The following is an 18,069-nucleotide window of genomic DNA, read 5'->3' as shown; positions in this document are numbered from 1 at the left end:
TAGGAAGGCCTCTGATTTGCTTGAGTTAATTTTATATCCAGCTACTTTGCTGAAGTTGTTTACCAGGTGTACGAGTTCTCTGGTGGAATTTTTGGGGTCACTTAAATATACTATCATATCATCAGCAAATAGTGATAGTTTGACTTCTTTCCAATTCGTATCCCTTTGATCTCCTTTTGTTGCCTAATTGCTCTGGCTAGGACTCAAGTACAATGTTGAATAGGTAGGGAGAGACCAGCATCTTCCTGACACAGCTGGGGACCTCTTAGGATGTCCTGACAGCACCAGGGCCATGTTTGCAAGAGCACCAGCAGAAAGCAGGCTTCACAGGTATCCTGCCTGCATCACCTCATGCCTCTTAGTCCTGGGTGAGTGTATTTCTGTGAGGAGCAGGTTTCTTTACTTCTACTCTTAGACCCAGGTGGGTAGACTCCCTGCTTATCTTACTCAATGGCAGACCCTATTTTCCTCAAAAATTAAACCTCCACCTTCCTTGACTGGGTCCTCTACTGTGAAGAAGACTGCAATGGAAGCCATTGTTTGTTAGGTCCATGTCCTCATAATTACTTTCCATGGCGCCATACCATTCTGCAGAGTCACACAATACTATCACAGCAGTATGTCAGAGTATGTGAATAGGCACAGTCTTCTGTAGGCCAAGTGTGGACGCATGTGCCTGTGCTGACTATGCTGAGTGCTCAGGGAGCACGGCTACTGTCTTCTGTAGGCCAAGTGTGGATGCATGCGCCTGTGCTGGCTACGGTGAGTGCTCAGGGAGCACTGCCACAGTCTTCTGTAGACCAAGTGTGGACACATGTGCCTGTGCTGGCTATGCTGAGTGCTCAGGGAGCACGGCTACCGTCTTCTGTAGGCCAAGTGTGGACGCATGTGCCTGTGCTGGCTACGCTGAGTGCTCAGGGAGCACTGATGTGGTTTGGCATGGCCCATAGCAACTGTTCTGTTGCCCTGGCAGAGTTAAGTAACTATGAGTAGACCCAGAGCCAGACACCTCGGTGCCCTCCACAGAAAGCATCCACCGCTTCGAGGTAGACAGTGAATCCTAAGTACACCAGAGCATGTTGTAAATTCAGTCCTCCCACTGAGGACTAAGCAATAGTCACCCGTGTTTTCTCGAAATCAAATTAACTTGTTAACAAGTGCAAACAAAAGAAAGGCTTTAAGATACAGGCATTTGATAAAACAAGCAAGATGAAAATGTCCCCAGGCACCAATTTGATTTCTCATTCTATGTACATATTGTGTTCTACTACCAGGAATAACAAAAATAAAACAAAGTGATAATGTCTACGATATGCTCTGCTTGTCGGACTTTCACACAGAGACCATCTGGGGAGTGCACATAGAGACCAGCCTAACATTGAAAGTTGAAGTAACCTCAGTGGGGAGGCTGGTAGGTACCCTGAAGTAACCTCAGTGGGGAGGCCAGTAGGTACCCTACAGGGCCAGCAAGGCTGAGCTTTCTAGTCTCCAGCTCTCTGTGATTTCACTCTGCTCCTGTGGCCCTGCAGTGTCTCAGCCAAGAGAGCTCACAAAAGCTGCATGACTGAGAGCTCCGCAGAGGGCCCCTGGGTAAACGATGCATCACAACCACGAGGCTGTGATGTGCTGAGTGACGCCCTTAGTCAGTGGTGACGCAGGTGCCTGACCTCCACTTCAAAGTGTCTGACCACTTCACAAAGCCTGGATTGTCTTTCCAGGAAAGACAAATGACTCTGCCTCAGCCAAAGACTCAACCCTTCCCTGAAGAGGCCACCAGAGAAACGTGAATCACCAGAGACTCTATTAAGAAAATGATTACTAGGACAGAATCACACATATCTGACTATGGTATCTATGTTAGAATATAGTGTTACATACTGAATAGAATTATAGTTGATATATGTGAATAAAATATTAATATCCACTAAGTAGGAACCAATAACTATACATATATATATATATATATATATATATATATATGCATGTGTTTATGCACATAAACATTGATCAGCTTTCTACTTAGTGGACATTAATAGCTCATAACTGGAAGTACACAAAAATAAAATAGCACTTTAGTTTTGCCCTGGAGTCATCTTTAGCGATGGAACTCTCCATGCTGTGGCCTAAATAAGTTTGGAAGCTGATTTCATCTTCATTAGTCTCCATGGACAAGCTCGTCCATATTCACAGATGCTGTAAGGTGTTGTACATGCCTGTCTGCTAAAAGCTTAGTGAAAACTGTGTCTCCTCTGGGCTCCCAATTAGACTCCAGTCAATGCTCAGTGTGGCAACACACCCCTTGCCATCCTGAATGCTGGGGAGGAAATGGTGCTCCAACTGCCCTTTAGGCAGTAGAGTACATTTTTCAGGCATTGTCCCAAGATTAAGAAATCAGTGTGGGGAGAAGAATCAACTTACTTTTCATTACAAATAGGAGGTTCTGTGAAAGAGAGTCTTTGTTTCTTTCAACTGCTCCTCCAATTTCATACATTACCTGTAATGAGACAAAAATAGCAAAATTACTTAAGGATAAAAGGTGACTGTGAAACATTCTTTGAAAAAAAGCATGATATTTTTGGGGGGAGCACTTTAAAGACCCCTGAAAGAATCCCCATTGGGTCTCAGAGTTCATATAACATGTGTGGGCAAAGCTGGCTGTCCAGTTCCCACTCCATGACAGGTGTTAGCACGCTACAGTGTAAGTCAGGTACCATTCTACAGATTGTTAGACAGGCATGGCTCGCCATCAGGAGCTTCCTCTACTTCAGAGAAGCCTTTCTCAGCAGGGCTGGTCATGACCTGATTGAAACTCTTGTCAGAAACTGAGCCCCTTCTTCTTCTTCTTCTTCTTCTTCTTCTTCTTCTTCTTCTTCTTCTTCTTCTTCTTCTTCTTCTTCTTCTTCTTCTTCTTCTTCTTCTTCTTCTTCTTCTTCTTCTTCTTCTTCTTCTTCTTCTTCTTCTTCTTCTTCTTCTTTTTGATATAGCAGACCACATTTTTGAACATCCCACAATGCAAGCCCCCAGCTATGGTTACAAGATCACACAACTTGTAACTCCAGTGTGGAGGCAAACTGGCAAACTGGTCTGGGCAAGAACTCGGCTTCCCAATTTTTCGTGAATCAGGGAGGTCAGCCCAGTGACGGAATGCAAGTCAGGTCACCTCATCCTTACAATGTCCTGGGCTCATATGGACTTTGATAATGCCTTTAATGTCCCCAAGTTCCAATTCTACAATTTCAGGAGAGTGGTAGGTGGCATGCTCTGCTGCTAAGTCTGGGATGGAATGCACGGGAACTTCGCTGCAGGTCTTCCAAAAGTTAGACAGGAAGTCTAAGGTGCTGACGTAGCATCTGACCAGCCCCGAAGGACATTGGTTGTCACCTCTTCAACCCATTTGAAGGAACTTAGCAGCAGCTGAGCTCACCTTCTCTTGGCACAGCCTCCAACACCTCTGAGAAGCAAGTACAGCTTTGAGCTTGCTTTCCAGATTCCCTAAGGTCCCTTCCAGATACCCCTGGTGATTTTGTGAAGATTGTATCCACATTTTCCTTTTCCAACACCCTCTTCCTGCTTTGTGTGCTCTTGCTGTCCACACTTGGCAGTACTTCAACACTAGATATTTAAACCACAGCTCCCATGACTAACAGTCTATGGCATCTTCTGACTCTGAACTTTCTCCCCATCTCTCCTCAGACTCCCAACACTCCCAGAGCTCCAGGAAGCTGCTTCGCTCAGGGCCTTTGAGGTCTTGAACCTCAAGCTGAACACAGGAGCAGCAGGTGCTGGAATTCCACATCCTTGACAGTGAGAGCAGGGGTAGAGTAGCGTCAAGTCTTGCCATAAGGAGGGGTCCTCTGCATCCAGGTGCTGAGCTCTCAGATCAACCCTGTCTGCTAAGAGTTTCCCAATGCATCTCCTAATGACATCACATCAATGTACACACAACTAGGAACTGTCAAAATACTTCTCCTGGTCTTCAAGTTCCCAGCACAATTTCTAATTCCACTCCCTCTTGGTGGCTGTCAGTATTTCTTGCTTTCTAGAAAAAGCTAGGACTCTCATACAAAAACATCTCTGGGCTCTCACTTCCTTTCCAAATAGCTCTCTGTTCCATTGTTTGTGCTCTACTAAGGTGGAGACCTTGGCATGACCAAGATGGCCTCCTTGCTAGGATTGTCCCTGCCATCTGACAGTGGCTATGGCCTGGCATTTGCTTCTTCAGTCTCCACTTTTTTATACCTTATTCACAGTATTACTTGTCAGTAGTACAAAGTACTATAAGAACTAAAATAAGAAAAAGATCAAAATTTAATTTCTGACTTCTATATTCTCATCTGAATTCATGGGAACTCCACAGTTAGATAGGGATGTCATTTACACAGAACCACTGGGACACTGGCATTAGTAATCTTTATTATATTGTTCTAGTCTGTAATACTAGTCTATTTGCTACGTGAGGCTCTAATGATTCCAAATGAAATATGCACACACATACACACACACACACACTTTCTCTCATACACACACATGTGTGCAAATGCACATGCATGTACACAACAGGACTTAAATGAGTCTCTGCAAACACATTTATTTTCTTTTTTTCTTGTTCCTGTCATTGGTTATATCATACCAATGATATAACCTCCGTGTAAGATTGTGCCTAAGGAGGTCTGGCTGTTGGCTGATTTGCTCATTCTCCACTAACAAATGCCTGGTCCATTGGGCACACAGTTCCTCCCTCTTATGCCAAGTGCTTTTGCACAAAACATTGCATTACAGTGTAGATGGGATTACCTACTTATGTTGTACGGAATAAATTTATGAAGCTCTTTGAGTCCTCCTCCCGAGTGTAGGTCAGCTTTTGTAGAGTCCCTCAACTACAAAACATCTGACTCAACTCCTAAGAAATGGAGGAGTCCATATTGACAAGATTTGAACTGGCATTTCAGTAAAAACACTGGATACTTCTATAGCCAATATGTTAATGCATATGTGGCCAAGGTCCAGTATTGACAAGATTTGAATCGGCATTTCAGTATAAACACTGGACACTCCTATAGTCAATATAGTAAGACAAGTGGCCAAGGTGTTACTTATGATTGGCAGGCACAGATTCTCCAAACTTGGAGTCAAATAGTTTTTCAAATCTCAAGTCCAAATCCAGGTATTATCTGGCATGTAGGGAATATTTCAGTGGGAAAATAAAGTTGGAGGCCACAGAGGCTGCACAGCAACATGTCATTTTGGCTATAGTTTTTATGTATTTTGCAAAGCTCATACAAAATATAATCATAGGTATGGAATGTGATCATGTATGCAGACACACAAGACATGTTAAAAATATTCTTTAAACTTAAAAATACAACCAGACCCCAAATTTAGTTCTGAATTAAGACAATATATTCCACCTAATAAGTTTGCTATTATATTGGCATTGTAAACTCAATTTATGACATGGTCTTTACGGTCACAGACACATAACAGCAAGACTGCCAAGCAGGGGCTAACAGTTAAAAAGAATGAAAAAGAAGGAAAGATAGAAAGGGAGGGAGGGAGGGAGGAAGAAAGGAAGGAAGGAAGGAAGGAAGGAAGGAAGGAAAGTGAAGGGAAGTGAAGGGAAGGGAAGGGAAGGGAAGGGAAGGGAAGGGAAGGGAAGGGAAGAGAGACTTGGGTTAGGACAGGGATCAGCTGGTAAGAAGGGGGCTGACTGGCCGGGCGGTGGTGGCGCAAGCCTTTAATCCTAGCACTTGGGAGGCAGAGGCAGGTAGATTTCTGAGTTCGAAGCCAGCCTGGTCTACAGAGTGAGTCCCAGGACAGCCAGAGCTATACAGTGAAACCCTGTCTTGAAAAACCAAAAAAAAAAAAAAAAAAAAAAAAAAAAAAGGGGGGGGGAGGCTGACTGGACTGGAGTGGGGAGGATTCAAAAGGGAAACAGAGGTGACTGTGAACATAGTTGCCAGGTGTACAAGATGATACTGTCAAAAATAAAAAAAAGTCTAAATAAGGCATCTATTAATGCCAACTTTTGTGGTGTTAATAGCATCTCACCATATCTTTTAAATATTACAACTTACTACTTATATTTAGGATACCTCATTGCTAAATCCCATAATTTAGCAAGAAATAATACAGGAAAGCTCTGTGCGTCCCTGACCAGCTTTCTTCCATGGCATGATCCTAGAATATAATGAAAACTGGGAAGCTGACCAGTGCGGAGGGACTATAGACATCAGCACCTGGGTGGGAATGGCTCAGTTATTTGTATTGTACTCTTGGGTCCTTTGTTTGGTGGAGTCCATTGCTTTCTGCCACTGTCTTGAGTGCAAAGCTTTGAAATGTCATGTGATATGGTCATGTGATATAGTCATGTGATGTGGTCATGTGATCCTTTCCTGTATTCTATAGGCATCATCGCAGCGCTATGTTAGTGGCTGGATCTTCTCACATACATTTTATAGTAAGATGGACTATGCTTCTACAACTGCAAAAAGATTTCTTTTGATACAAGGTCTTCCTAACTAAGGTTCCTCCTGCTTCTCCCTGCTCAGCACTGGAATTATTACAGGCATGCTCCATCATAAACACACACACATACACACACACAGATGTGCACACTCACACACACACACACACACACAGGCACTCAACGCATACATGGTATGCTCCATCATATTCACTCACACACACACACACACACACACACACGCGCGCGCACACACACATACACACACACACAGATGTGCACACTCACACACACACACATTGCATTAAAATATGCATTTTTGTTTTTCTTGGATCTTTAAATTTTTAATTTTTTGAGGATTTCATACATGGGCACTGTATTTGTACATTTTCACCTACCCCTCTCCTCCACCAAATCTTCCCATGTTTCCTCTTACACTCTCAATGTCATAAGCTCTTCTTTATTATTGCTATGATTTATGTCCTAACTGAAATGTTTATTTCTGCTATGGTTGTCTTTCTTTGGAATGGATTCCTTGTGGTTTTGTACACTAACATTTATATCATGTAAAAGCAGGGATTTGTTTTTTTTTTTTTCTTCCAATCTGTCAGGCTTTTATTTCCTTCCTATCCTCATTAGATTCACTAGAACCTACAATGTTATGTGGCCCAGAGTGACAGCAGCCAGCATCTTTGCCGAACTCTTGACCTTAAGAGTACAACACCTGGTTTCCACGGTTACGTATAGCAATGGGCTGTTACAGGTGCTCCTCCCTGGGAGGAGCTGTCTTTCCTAGGATTACACATGATAACATATGGTATTAGCAATAGACACTGTGGGTGCTCCTTCTCAGGGCCATACCATCTCCTCCACTGCTGTCTTCCTAGAATCTTGTTGTGGATGTATGTTGAATTTTATCAAATGTTTTTTTTTCTGTACCCATTAATAAATGACATAATTTTTCTTCTTTAACTTGTTAATATTCTGGATTATATTGAATAATTTTCAAATATTTAAAGAACTTACATTTTTGGAAAGCATTCACTGACCATGGTAATAATATACATGAAATTAATATAACATAATATTATACTATTACATGTTATTATATATGCATATAAGCATATATATGTATGTACACACACACACACACACACACACACACACACACACACACACATATATATATATATATATATATATATATATATATATGAATCCAGTCTGCTATATTTTCTTGAGAGTCTGTCCAGTTTTGTTCTTGGAGGACTGATTTTTGGAGTGTGTGTGCACATGGATGTGTTCTAGCTTTTCTGATTTTGGGAGTAGGGTGATGCTAGCTTTGTAAAACAAATCAGAAAGCATTCTGTCTTCTAGTTTTTGGATCAGATTGCATGAAGTTGGTACTAATTTTCTTTTAAACATTTGGTAGAATTCTCCAGTTAAGCCATCTGGAAGAAGGAGATTTCTTTTTTGGGGAATTTTACATTTTCAAAGTCTTCCCTTGACTGGCCTGTTTGGACGGTCTCCTTTACTGGGGTGAGGTGAGGTAGCTGAGCTTTCTGACGAATCAGTGTATGGCAGCTTAGCTGTCACATCATGTGGGATAACGCCCATCCCTTCTGATCCTCTAAATGCTGGCAGGGCCACAGAGATACTTTCTGTCTTGTTCTTGATATTGGTTATTTATATTCTTTTTTGGTCAACCTTACTAGAAGTCTTTTTATTTTATCTGTGTATTAAAATAACCAGCCATTTTTAATAAAAAAGGTTTATTTTGATTATTTTTAATTATGTATAGATGTGTATATGTCTCTGCATGTGAGGGCAGGTGCTCACAGGGGCCAGAGGCATTGGATGGATGCTCTGGACCTGGTGACAGACAATTGTGAGCCACCTCATGTGGGTGCTGGGACACCAAACTCAGATCCTTTGGAGGATCAGCAAGTTCTCTTAACTGCTCACCTTTCTTCCTGGCTGTCATTTGCTTACTTAAGACTGATTTTCATTCTTCATTTATTTTTTTGTTTAAAAATATTTTCATACAATGTATTTTGATCATGTTTTTCCCTCCCTTCAACTCCTCCCTGATCCTTTCCACCTCCTCACCCACCTCTCTCCATGGTCTTGTCTCTTTATCAAAAACAACAAAAAAACAAACAAACAAACAAACAAAAAAAAACAATTTCTCCATTCTTGAGGCTCAAACTTAGATTTCAGAATTTTTGTATTCCCTAACAGGTGAGCCTATGATGTTATCAAAAGTCCTTTCTACGGTGTTGACTCTTGACATGTTGTGCTTTCATATTTAGCCAGCCATATATATATACATACATCTATAATTTCATGAATAAATTCTCACATATATGTTTGTATGTGTGTATATGTAAGTACATATGTACATATACACAAAATCTCTTCAGACTCTCCTCTGTCATTTTTGCATGATGTATTATTTAGAAGGAGCTGTTTAATGGCAGAGTATCCAATGGATGTTGTTTATGGCAGGGTATTTGGGGGACACTGTACCTGGAGAGCTTCCTTTCATCCTTTCTAGTTCATTTCCAGTTGATTTACATCACGGGGGTGAACCTCCTCTCTGTACCCCGTACTTTAGGATTCCTTGAGTTTTGGGGTAGGGTCCATCCAGCAATGGTCTACACTGATGCATTTTCTCCAGGTCATATGATCAGTGATTCAGGTGTCTTGACCGTCCTTACAAACCCTGCTTGTGCCTGCTGGCTGCTGCTGCTGCTGCTTAGCCCTTCTGTTGCTTCTTGGTGTACGGTTGTTCTCTCAGTCATTGAGAAGGGTGAGCTGACCCTTCCACTTAGCCTTCTGAATCCTGTCTTCCTCTGACACCTCTGAATAGGGAGGCAGGCATGGCCTCAGAACCTACCCGTGGGAACATCAGCATAGCTCTCCATGGGCCTCTTCAATGTGAAACTTCATTGCTCCTGTGTGCCCTTCTCCTGGTTCCCAGTCAGGCGTTACCCCAAGCTGCCTGCCCAACAAGAAGGCTCACAAGGTCCTTAAATTGTATCAGCTGAAACTCATTTACAACTTTGTGATAGAATTGTATCTAAACAGAACAGACCTCCCAGGAAGGCATCAGGGGTTGTGGATCTTGAAGAGTGATGCCACTGGCAAGAAGGCCATCAGCCCAAGGCAACATTCACATGAAAAAGACACAAAGTGAAGCTGTAGAGAACTAGGAGACGGAGGCTACTGAGGCCTTGAAAACTAGGGAGCCTGTGGAGATCAGGCCACTGGGTTTCAGACAGTATAAAAGCAGGCACCCCAAAGCTTAGTAAAGTGGACAGGTTTCTATGCAGGTAAAAATCTATCATAGAAACCACCCATAGCTTAGCAACTGGTTGTCAGGGGAACAGAAAACCGTCTGTCCTCACTGGCAGCACACACCTGGGGAAGCAGAGAACAGGTTTTAGGCAAAAGGCTTTCCTGGGCCATTAAGGTAGCTGCTCTGCCCAGGGCTCTGTTCCTCTGGTTTATTATTTGGTAGATAAAGGAGAGAGGTGGGAAAAGTAGAAGAGGGAGCAGGTTAATTCCTTCATTTTCTTCCATGTCCTCCTATAATGGGTCCTCAAGCCTTTCTTATTTTTCCTTCCTAGACCCCGAAAAACAAGCTTCATGCTGTGAATAGCACCCCTCATGCATGTAATAGAGAAATTTATATGCACACAGCCCAGAACAACAACATCAAAAATCTTTAAGGAAATTGTCATGTATTCAAAAATTCTCTTTGGAATAATTCTGCTCAATAAAATTACTCAAAAGAAAACTTAGCATTCGGCTTCAGCTTCAGCTGCAAGCAACAGTTGCTAAAAAACCCTGCTGAGATGGTGCCTGGCTGAGGGGGTTGGGAGGGAGAGCGCTGGGGAGCCCGGGGAGGGGGTGGGGTGGGGTGGGAAGCAGGTGCTTTGTTAAATTACTTCCTACAATACTCAGCTGTACCACAATAAATACAATTACAAGATAAATTATGTGAGCCATACATTAAAACAGGGAGGTATGGGAATCTTCCTGTAGCTGTGAATCACAGCTCATCATGTTGCCCCATTTCCTGGATCCACAATGAAAATAAAAGTCACGGAACACAGAGACACAAGCATGCATTTTTCCTCCAAAGCCATGGCTGTCAAGCTTGAGCTTGGTCATCACCAAGGAAACAGGGATGTAAGGCAAGATGGAGCCTTAGCAGTGGCTTGCTCTCCTCACAGATACAGTTCCGGAACTGGAAGCCTCCTCTGCCTGCATGGGACCCATGGGAGAGGGGTGGTGCAAAGATGGGGGTACGGCCCAACCTAACTGCCAACCATGGGACTGGTACAGTCAGTGTTTTTGAAAACAGGGCTTCCAGATTTCCCATCAGCCGGAGGGAGTCTTCCTTTACAATTATTCATGTGAAGGCAAATCTTCCAGATCTCACCCAAACTCCCCAGTCGGCACAACTTCTGGGAGGCAAGCCAGAAACACACACTTGTCACTTCTTCCCCAGTCGGTTCTGATGCAAAGTCGGAGAAGCAGGGCGGGAGAGAATGAAAGCAGCGAACTAATGTGTGATCGAGTCCAAGTGAGCATTAGGAAGGGAGGATTTCCATGCTAGTTTCCATGGTCAACACACAGCCACTCCTGGGGCGGAACACTAGTCAGAAGGGAGTCACTCCCCATACCTCAGCTTCTCCTCTGTCCAGTCATTATTCACTATTAGCAAAGAATGCTAATAAACTCACTGTTTGCAAGGACTGAGAGGAGGCCTTCTATGGATATGGTAAGTAGACATACTGAGATCTTCAGTTTGTCTTTAGTGTGGCTGAGAGCAAAGTCTATTAAAATAAAACCACCATCTGGATATGGTGGCTTACACTTGTAATCCAGCACTCAGAAGTTTGGGGCACTGGAATTGTTAGAAGTTCAAAGCCAACTTTGGCTACATAATTCCAGACCAATCTTGGCTATGTAGTGAGTTTTAGACCACCCTTGGGGGGCTACTATGTGAGGCTCTGTCTAAAAAATAATAATAACAACAAAAATGTACCTGGACTGAGATTATCTGAACTAAAAATAAAATTTGTTTTAAGTCCCATTCAATAGTTGAGTGCTCTCATAAAGGGATTGCCACACTAATTTTTATAAAATTTGGGAAACATAGAGTGGCCAAATTTGGCATTACCCCAGCTCCTTCTTCTAGAGATTGCCAGTCTTCAATTAATTTATCTTGATCCCTTTGTCATTGGTTTTGCTATTTTGCCTTTTCAAGAGCTGGACCTCTGCACATGTTCCCCTCGCTTTGCCAGGGCATCTTGTCCTCTCACGTGTATGCTTACCTCCAGTCAATCACTAGTCTCCTCAGTTCTAGACAGTGGACCTCCTAGAGATGCCCTGCTGGCCATGTACAAGTGCTGCCTGAGGCCAGGATCTGGGACAGGATGGGAAGAGATGGGGCTACAGCAGCTCTGGTCAGCACCTTCCCTTATCTCCTTGACATCGGAGTGGTGAGTGGTGGCTACTCCCGTTCTGGTAAATCTCTTAGCCGCTTCGGATTATTGACATTTCTTGTACAACCAAATCCCCCAAATTATGCTGTTCTCTTTGAAATTTTAATATATATTCCTCTCAGGACTGTACTGTGCACTAATTTGACAGTTCCCAAGGCGTTCTTGTCTTGGCTGGTCTTCGTGCCACAGCTCAACTCTTTTTAGCAACTGTGTAGCTCACAGAAAAGCAAAGCCAAGAATGCAGCCAGGACAATCAAGTGCTCGAGTAGAAATGTTGGGCCTCTCGAAGGTGTAAATGAAAGCAGGAAGGCTGGCAGACTCATTCCTGAGAGACTGCATGGCAAGGTATCCTGGCCATTCCCTGAACTCAATCATGTGGGCAGAGAGACCTAAACAAAAGAATGAAAGAAGCAACAGCTGGGGGCCATGAGCTGCACACACTGCACTGAACTGCCGTGAACATCCTCAGCTCTGGTCACACTCAGGACTAGAATAGGTTCCTCTGGGCACTGATATCACTGCACTATCTTCTAGGGGAGTCCTGGGTTTAAGGTTTTTCCTTAGACATCAGCTCTCTTCACTTTCCTTCCCTGTTACGGCCAGTCTCCTCATTGGTGAGATGCCCCATAACAGATGTGCACAGACACTAGGCTGAATGTTGATCATTTGTCTACTGCCTTCATGCTCTGCTTTGTAACTCAACATGTTAAGGCCAAGCCAAATTGTTAATTATATTATTATGCAATGTTCCTGAGCTGGAGCGTGACATTTCCATGTGGTTGAAGTGCCGAAAGTCATAAGTTCCTCTATAAAGATCCCTGTAGTGACAGCTTAGGTGTGTAAGAAGATGCCATCTTAAACCTTGTAAGACTAACATGTGTGGCTGTCACAGTTCATGTTACATTTTTGCATGTGTACAAGTCTGTCTGTACTGTATTTAATATAAATTTGTGTGTATATGTGTGTGTGTGCATTTTGTATCTTCATTACTCTCAACTTAGTGATCTAATTTTGTGCCCAACATGTTTCAGAGTCATCACTCCTTTTATGTCTTTGGAAAAAAGCCATAGTCAACGGTAATATGACAAAAACTCAATCTTATTCACACTGGATACATGTGAGTCAGACCTCACCCCAGGTAGATCAACTCAAAAATCATCAAGAAGCTGAGGTAGGCCCTTTGCTCCCTGCTGGTGGGAATGTACATTAGGATAAGCAGTATAAAATCAAGATGGAGAGTCCCTTCAAAAGCTAAACTTAGAATTGCCCTATGATGTTTCCACTCCAGCAATAACGGAATAAAAGCATTATGCCAAAACGATTCCTGTACTCTCATATTTATTGTGGTACTATGTGCAATAGCTATTGCCTTGAGTCAACTTTGGCGATCAGAGAGCTAACAATACAGAAATACAAGTTAATCTAGGCTGTCTGAAGTTTTGTGTGCAGGAACCCCACTGTGACAACAGAAGCCAATCCACGGGAAAGGGAGCATGCTAAGGAAATGAAGAGGATTGGATGCATAGAATGGTCGCAAGCATTTCTGTACTGACGGCCCTTGAGCAGCCCACCTTTCATGGATATTTGCTGTTTGGTTCTGAAAACTTGGATCTGTGAGTGAAAGCCAAGGCGGAGAGTTTGGCCACATTTTTATCCAGTCACAGGGAAGGCCTATACTTTCTGAATGTACTTTAAAAGGTGGTGCCAGCAAAAAAATAAAATTAAATCCTGACAACACACACCATGCCACAGAGAACAAAAACTCTAAAGCCATCTGGAACATCTGCTATAGAATGGAAAGCACAGGCTACTTTATACTCAGGGGAGACAAACTTAGGGACAGATTGGTCAAAAGGCCAGCTTGCAAGCCATAGAGTAAGGCATCTATAAGAGCCAACGGTGCATGTCTGCTCCTAAGAAGTGACCCAAAATAGTCTCATTTAATGTTAACAGGAGTGTTAACAGAGAAGCAAAGCAGGTCATTGACATGCCTTTGAGGAACAACAATCCTTTATTCCTTAATGGACAATTATGGTCCCAAGGTGGTCATTCTTATCCAAACTCAGAAGCTCAGTGCCGGGGATAGCTTACATCTTTTGAAGCTTCTTGGATTTTTGGCCAACAGGGTACAACAGGCCCCCAACGGGTCCCAGGTTGTTCCCATCATTCTTAGTTACCCCAAGAACTTGGCGGTAAGACTCTAGTGTTGAAGACACCATATGCGTGAGTCACAGAACACAGAGAAACCAGGCTTCTATTCACCTTTAAGTGTTATCTCTACTGGTTAGCTTTCATAGTGCTGGAAGGTGCTATGAATGCTACTGGGGGAGTCTCAATTTGCTGTGGATTCCATGAACTACAATAATGAAGGGCTCTATTGTTGCCTGGAAAAATAACGCCCACCGGCGTAATGGCGGCACAAATATTATGGGAGTAATGAACCATTTTCTGATTATGTGTAAGGACTATTCCACAAGATGTAACTTACACCTGGCATTGTTAATTAAGGTAAGAACCTAAAACTAGATAGGTGGTCGTGGACTCTAAGGAGGAAAGCTACCACTGTTATTCTGGTAAATGGAAATAATATTAAAATGACTCATAATGACATAATACTACAGCCATAAAGGAGTGTATCACTTAGGCCTTATCAGATGAATTTCTTTTGGTTGTAGATGGCAATTAACACAGAGATTCACAACTGGTCAATATGAAAAAAAAAAAAAAAAAGACGCTTGGCAAGGTACAGCCATAAAAGGGACATCTTTATCAAATTCTTCACTTAAGGGGTCAGGGATCAGGACAGAAAAAATTCACATGAGGCAGAGGAGGGAGATGGCCTCAGGGAAACAGTGTTTTCAGGTGACAGGGAAGCTGCACAGACACACTCATAGCAGTGTGATAGCAGGTGTAAGCCCTGTGCTAGCTCAGCCCGGAGTCCCAACATGGAGAACGAAGGTTCTCCCATGACACTCCCTTATCAGGAGCAGACTCTCGTAAGGCTCGTCTAGATGCCTTGCGGATGGCTCACATTAACTCCCAACTGAGGAGCTATCAACATTGGATGGATTCTGAGGGAACAAGAGTTTTCTTCAACACTATTGATCTCCAATATGCCCACCACACTCCAGAGCTGGCCCAGCTAACACAAACAGGGTTCTATTGGATATGGAAGGTGGAGGGAGGGAAAGAGGAAGAGAGGGAAAGAAGGAGGGAGGGAAGGAAGGGGAGAGAGACAGAGAGACAGAGAGAACGTGAAGTTGGGTAGGTAAGAGTCAATTTGATCAAAATACATTGTACAAAAATGTCAAGAATGAAGAAAAATCAAAACATTTTACATCTTGAATTTTCAATATTACAGTTTCTCAACAAGTAAATTCTATGAGCAATTTTAAAATCTGAAATGTATCTGAACCTGGAAATGCTTTGATCTCAAGCATTTTGGATGAGGGATATTCAGCATACCCTTAGGTTTCTTGTTTTTCTAGAAGTTAAAAGTGGTATAAACATGGAAATTATTTTTTTAAATCGATTTTCTTTTCAGAGTGAGCTGAGAGAAAGTGAGTATTTAGAAGGTGGCAGGGAGCCCTGCGAAGGTCTGAAGCTCCCAAGAGAGGCAGCTGGAACACATATCTGGGTAGCCTTCTTCCCAGGACACTGAGTTATAAGTGCCCACCAGCTTGGCACTCAGAAGATCATCAATATTTATAGATCAGAAGTAGATCTGCACACTCTTCACTTCCCTACTCCCTCCCTGCATCCTGTTATTTACAAGATGCAAAATATCCTCAGAGAAGTGGTTAGGATTAACAGATGATAAAAATGCAGAACTTTGCAGACATACTTGTGAATTCAATATATCACACCAGAATATATGTGAAGACTGGTTTAGCAAAATAAATAAATGATCATTTTCAGGAAATGCAAATATGCCTGGCTACTTCTCATGCACGGCTGCAGTTTTCCACTCAGCCTGTCTCAAGGACCTTGACCCCTTGTGGGCTGCTGAGTTTGTCCGGTTTATCACCAAAAGTATAAGCAGGGCACTGAAGTTTGCATATAAGGCATCTGCGAATGCTCTTCTTTCAGAACACATGTGCCCATCTGATAGCAGAGTTTGGAGAGGATGTGTGGGGGGCAGGGGGAAGAGTGGTGCCTGCCTATGGACAGGACTTGGGTTATTTTATCTGCTCCCATTTCCTGTTCTTTCTACTTCTTGGTTCACCTGGATGTAAGCCAGCTCCCATACCTACAGAGTACAGATGCTATTCCACCTTCCCGAGGATGAGCAACGACACCCTTAATTAATGAGCTTACATCATCCTCTCCTCCCTGAAGTTGCTTCTTGTCAGCCATTTGGTCACAGCATTGAGTAAAGTAACAAAAACGTCAGGCTTTATTATTTTTCCAAGAAGTGATTTCTCCTGATAGTTTTTAGAATTTCCTTTTGGTTCCGATCAATGATGGGCACAGCGAACACTGGGCAACATGAAGAGTCAGCATCTCAATGCCAAGGTATCTGGCTGGTAAACCTGACGCAGTTGAGATGATGAGAACAGTTCATTTGTCCCTTTTAAGGAGAAGGTATTAACAGGAAAGTGTCAATATTTTAGGAGATTCAAAGCTCCATATTTATAACTTTTTATCTGGCCATAAAAGTGAGACAACATGCTGAACTTAGAAAGAAAGAGAGCCCTGCATTTGCCCTACCCAACAGTGAGGCAGAGAGAGAGAAAGAGAGAAAGAGAGGGAAAGAGAAAGAGAGAGAGAGAGAGAGAGAGAGAGAGAGAGAGAGAGAGAGAGGCATCTCCCATGCCAGTTCACCACTACTTCTCCGAGAACAACCTTCAAAGGAAAATTTGATGTAGGAAGAAGATAACAGGGTCCTGCTGAGGCTAATGTTTATTTTTAAAAACATCTGACCAAGATGGGGGAACAAATGTAGATTGTAAATTAAGCTCTTTCCACATGGGTCCAAATGTTTTCATCAAATAACCTTTAATAGCATCAGCTTTGCTGAGACCAGACAGAGTTCATTGTTGTGTCTGGGATTTCTGCCTGGAGAAAAAAAAAAAAAACTGGGGAGGAAAAAAAGCAGTAGCCACCCATTGATTTGTCTGTCTCCTCTGTCATTTGATTTACAGACTCACTCCCAGAGTTTTCCTGGGTACACGGTGTCTCCTACAAATCTTCAGAGACAAAGCTCAGACAGGGCACAGGTTAACATGTCACTCTGGGCACAGGTGCACCTGCAAGGCTGAACAGGCTGAAAGGGTCCCCAGGAGCTACCCTCGTCAATAGGTCAAGAGTGCAGAGGTTGGTTTTAATCAGCATGCCACCTAGAACACACTGGAATCATCAGTGGGGTAAAGATTTTCCTCTGCGGGAAGATCCGGGTGGCAGCATAATTTTAAACAAGGGGTAATTTTCAGATTCAAAGCTCATTCAATGAGGGAACATGTCCTTCGTGGGGAGAAGAAAAGCATTCAGGTATTTTACAGAAACCCCTGTATCAATAACAGCTTCTTATCTTCACTCCGAGTCCATCAGCAATGAGCAAGTAACAAATTCTGTCAACTGCCTGGGAAATCATAATAACAAATAGTACAGGATCCAGGTTTTTGTGTCTGGGATGACAACTCCTTTATGGATGTGGTGTAGGGGGGTGGGGAAGAATCCTGATGCATGCTTTCAAGACCATAAGTACACTGTAGTAGGGGACTATAGATTTTTATCTCATCATAAAATTACAATGCAGAGTGTGTATACAGATTGCAAGGTTTTAATTTTCTTGAGGGAAATAATATTGAAAGGAGATCACTGAATGTACAGTAAAATCCCACACACCTGTGGGTTCACACTGTTAGGCATAAACCCAATGCGAAAGAAGCTAATAGTTTTGCAGAATTCATTTTAATCAAGGTGTAGCTACTCGACACTCGGGACAGGCCCGTGAGAAAGAGAATGTCACATTAGCATAAATTAAGGCAGTCATCTGCGCTCTCTCTCTTTCTGCACAGGCTTTATGGCTTACTCAGAGAAATCACTGAATTGTCTCCACTTATCTTTCAGGGAAGTCTATAAAGC

At 42.8% G+C, this 18,069-nt stretch overlaps 1 protein-coding gene across 8 annotated transcripts in view; it reads right to left on the bottom strand.

Moving 5' to 3' along the window:
* Myo16 (myosin XVI) overlaps window positions 1-18,069 on the bottom strand; it is a 509,596-nt gene that overhangs the window by 140,367 nt on the left and 351,160 nt on the right. For all 8 annotated transcript variants that reach the window (XM_031339016.1, XM_031339015.1, XM_031339017.1 and 5 more), the window contains one exon: window positions 2,419-2,494. In XM_031339016.1, coding sequence (XP_031194876.1) covers window positions 2,419-2,494 — 76 coding nt within the window. The remainder of the gene's footprint in view (window positions 1-2,418; window positions 2,495-18,069) is intronic.

This window comes from Mastomys coucha, unplaced genomic scaffold (assembly GCF_008632895.1).
Source record: "Mastomys coucha isolate ucsf_1 unplaced genomic scaffold, UCSF_Mcou_1 pScaffold22, whole genome shotgun sequence".
NCBI classification, from domain to species: domain Eukaryota; kingdom Metazoa; phylum Chordata; class Mammalia; order Rodentia; family Muridae; genus Mastomys; species Mastomys coucha.
Note: the sequence above shows the minus strand (reverse complement) of the source record. Positions and strands in the feature narration are given on the sequence as shown.